The sequence below is a fragment of the Etheostoma spectabile genome, chromosome 21 (assembly GCF_008692095.1).
Source record: "Etheostoma spectabile isolate EspeVRDwgs_2016 chromosome 21, UIUC_Espe_1.0, whole genome shotgun sequence".
In the NCBI taxonomy this organism is placed as follows: Eukaryota; Metazoa; Chordata; class Actinopteri; order Perciformes; family Percidae; genus Etheostoma; species Etheostoma spectabile.
The window spans coordinates 9,714,198-9,718,035 of NC_045753.1; the positions used below are offsets into that span (position 1 = coordinate 9,714,198).

At 42.9% G+C, this 3,838-nt stretch overlaps 1 protein-coding gene across 1 annotated transcript in view; it reads left to right on the forward strand.

The window, feature by feature from the left end:
• srcap (Snf2-related CREBBP activator protein) overlaps positions 1 to 3,838 on the forward strand; it is a 35,914-nt gene that overhangs the window by 16,120 nt on the left and 15,956 nt on the right. The window contains exons 17-19 of the mRNA XM_032501584.1: positions 1,849 to 2,178; positions 2,951 to 3,137; positions 3,236 to 3,405. Coding sequence (XP_032357475.1) covers positions 1,849 to 2,178; positions 2,951 to 3,137; positions 3,236 to 3,405 — 687 coding nt within the window. The remainder of the gene's footprint in view (positions 1 to 1,848; positions 2,179 to 2,950; positions 3,138 to 3,235; positions 3,406 to 3,838) is intronic.

Here is a 3,838-nt window from a genome sequence, read left to right on the forward strand (position 1 = left end):
CACACACACACACACACACATACACACACATACACAGTTCTTGTACAGATGTCCATAATGCATGCAGTCTAGAAGCAGGACCAGTTTTTACTCTTTATAAACAGGGTTTGCTGCCATTCAAGCAAGAAGGGAAGCACATTTTAGACAAAAAATAGCTTTGACATAAATGTTCATATTATTTAGTGGCCACATTTCTTTTAACCCTATCTGTGTTTGAAACTGTTCCCTCATTCACTCACTGACTATTCCCTATTCCCTATATAGTGTTTATTAAACCGTAAACTATATAGGGTAGGGCTGGGCAATATAGAGAAAATCAAATCTCAGGATATTCTTGACCAAATACCTCAATGTCAAATTGCGACGATAAGGTAAGGTTGACTATTGGTGCTTTAACAAAATTTTATTTACAAGATTTTTGATACATATTCTCCAGAAATGATTTAATGACTTGGTGAGTAAAGGTAAATAATAGAACAGCTAGAGCAGTCTAAGTTCAGAAAATGACATCGCTTTACTGTAATGCAGCCTGTAAAACCCAGTAAAGACAACACTTGCCATATTACGATATTAGGATATATCCAAAATCTAAGACAATATCTAGTCTCATATCGTGATATCGATACCACATCGGGGAATACAACGTTAACTGTTCCTGCTCTTTTTTGACGCTGCTGTGTCTGCCCTCCTAATGCCATTTTTACTCAAGTTTTTTTTTAAATTCCAGCGAACGATATGCACACGACCTGCTTCCCTGACTGTATAGGCTGAGAGAGTTTTTGGCTTCAATGTCCGTATCATTGGGAACACAAGACAAAATAAAAGTGTTTTTGCAGAACAGAACATGGCAAAATACTTGATTATACTATTTTGGTGATCGTTGGGAGCCAAAATCAAAATTCAATTAATTGCACAGCCTTAATTCCCGTGATAGGAAACGGTTTTTAAAACAAAAACAAAACTTTGGACAAACTAGTAATAAACTAGTTCAATGAAATAAAATCTCTTGTTTCTGTCGGGCTCCCGTGCACATTCAAAGATGCTTCTCTATCTCATCTGTGAGCTACTGCTTGTCACAAAAAGTCAATGTGCATCCGGCTGTAGAGGACACGCCATCATTCAGTTTTAAACATGTTTGACATCCAATGCGTCCCCGAGCATTTAACTGTTTATCCACAGGCCTCAGTGGTGTGTGTGGATGTGAATGTTAACCAGCTAATCTTACAAATAGAAATGCCTTTTCTCATCAAAGTGGCTGCAATTAGACTCACATGCCTTTGTTTGGCTGGTGGCCTGTTCCAGCTGGTGGATATTTCTCACTGTTACAGAGCTTCAGAGTGAAGCTTCAGCACACGAGGAGGCACGCACACTGTTTTATTATTACACACAAGCAAGGTGGAGGCTGTGGGTGTGGCCTTGACCAACTGCCACTTTGCTCCTTTGAAATCCATGTTGTCTCTCTCTCATGGGGGGCCAAATTCTCTGGGTGGGCAAAGCAGAGAAAGGGGAGGTAACCTTGGATTCTTGCCTATAAGGGGTAATATTCCATATTGGCCCATTTGAGTTTTCATTTTCTCAAAGGCAGAGCAGGATACCCAGGGCTCGGTTTACACCGATCACCATTTTTAGCCACTAGGGGACCATAGGCAGGCTGGGGGAACTCATATTAATGTAAAAAAAAAAAAAAAACTCAAAGTGAAATTTTCATGCCATGGGACCTTTAAGACTCATAAGCATCAGGTTTTCATCTCCATCCATTTCTTCTCGCTTGTCATCTGTAATCCTAATTCTATACATTTTGCCCCATATATTTATTTTTATGTCTACGTTGATTTCTTCCTATTACAGCCACCGGCGACTGCTGCTGACGGGAACCCCTCTCCAGAACAGCCTGATGGAGCTGTGGTCCCTGATGCACTTCCTGATGCCCCACGTCTTCCAGTCCCACCGCGAGTTCAAAGAGTGGTTCTCCAACCCGCTGACAGGAATGATCGAGGGCAGTCAGGAGTACAACGAGGGCCTGGTCAAGAGGCTCCACAAGGTGCTGAGGCCGTTCCTGCTCCGGAGGATCAAGATCGACGTGGAGAAGCAGATGCCCAAGAAATACGAACACGTGGTGCGCTGTCGCCTCTCCAAGAGACAGCGGTTTCTCTACGATGACTTCATGGCCCAGGCCTCGTGAGTCACAATGCCGTTGTGTTGACTTTAGAGATGATGCAGCACACAGAAATAGTGTTTGGTTCTTTTTTTTAAATTTAATCAGATATTAATTATGAAGTCTCATCTCCTCCGGCAAACCTTATTTATTAAAAAAAAAAGGTTGTTGGCCTTTATGACAAGACAGCTGAAGAAATGAATGGGGAGAGAGAGGGGAAATGACATGCAGCAATGGGTCTGAGTCGAACCCAGGCCCGCTGCATCAAGGAGTAAACCCATATATGGCAGACGCTTTTGTAAAGTGGATATTTTCCTGTATTGGTTATTAATTCTCCAGCTTTTCTGGTCTTTGAAATATACGCTTAGTTCCCAGAGAGGTTTTTCTGTAATGGGGTGGACAAAAAAAGAGTAACTCTATGCAATCCAACAGCACCACAATCTACATCCCCCAAAATGATCTTGAAGTGGAATCAACACCTTTTCTAGCAGGGAGGATTTGTTGCATGATTATTTTCATAATACTGCATTAAATTACCTTGGTGTACCTAATAAACTGGCAAATGAGTGTATGTATTAAATGAAGTCAAGTACTAAATCTGTGACAGCATTATGGAGTATTCTTTTTGATATATGCCTGAAATTGGGGCTTAATGCCTAATTTAACACACAAAAAGTATCTTTTTTTGTTTTTACCCGTATCTTAACAATTCCCTATCAGTACTCATATTTCTATTGTCGTTCATATTACTATCGTGCTGTCTCCATTCATCGCCCTTCTGTTTCTGATTCCCAGGACCCGGGAGACGCTGGCCAGCGGTCACTTCATGTCTGTGATAAACATCCTCATGCAGCTCCGCAAAGTGTGCAACCACCCCAACCTGTTCGACCCCCGACCCATCCAGTCTCCCTTCATCACGAAGCCCATTGTTTTCCATACTGCCTCCCTGGTGCAGGATGCCCTGGAGGTCTCCCCTTTAAAGGTAAGCATGAAAGCAAAACTAAAAAAGGTTAATTTGGTCAGAAAATCAAGCAGACGTGAGAGGGAAAAATAAAATCCTGTATGTTTTTGCGTCCTCAGCGCTGCGATCTTTCTATGTTTGACCTTGTGGGTTTGGAGAGCCGCGTGTCCCGGTACCAGGCAGATGTCTTCCTGCCGCGACACAAGGTCAGCCGCCAACTAATCCAGGAGATCATGGACTCCCCTGAACCCCCTCCCAGACCCAGACCAGTCCGCATGAAGGTCAACAGGTACGCCGTGCAGCTACTGATACTTCAAAGACTAGATACACAAGTTCTGCAGGAAAATTCCTTCCACAGAAAATTTCAACTGAGACTACACAAGTGTGCAGGTTACTGTACTCTCATGTGTAACTGTTCTGTGGGAGCGGCCTGGGTTAAGGGCTCTGCTAAAGGGCAGTTCAGACCAAAGCTTCGTGACGAGTTACCGGCCTGTCTGCAGCGTTCTGAAACCTGCCATTTCCATTTCCAACCAATTCGAAAAGACTGTGTATCCTCTCCATAGCAACTCTTTGAAAAATCCGTCTTTCACGTTTTGTATCTGGATATATAATTTGTTTTCAAACTCTAAATGTGTCGTGCAGTCGAGCTGAGACGGGCCAGTTCTGACCGCTGCAACTTTCCCTACAACGTTCTAAAACAGTTTTGCGTGTGTGTGTGTGTG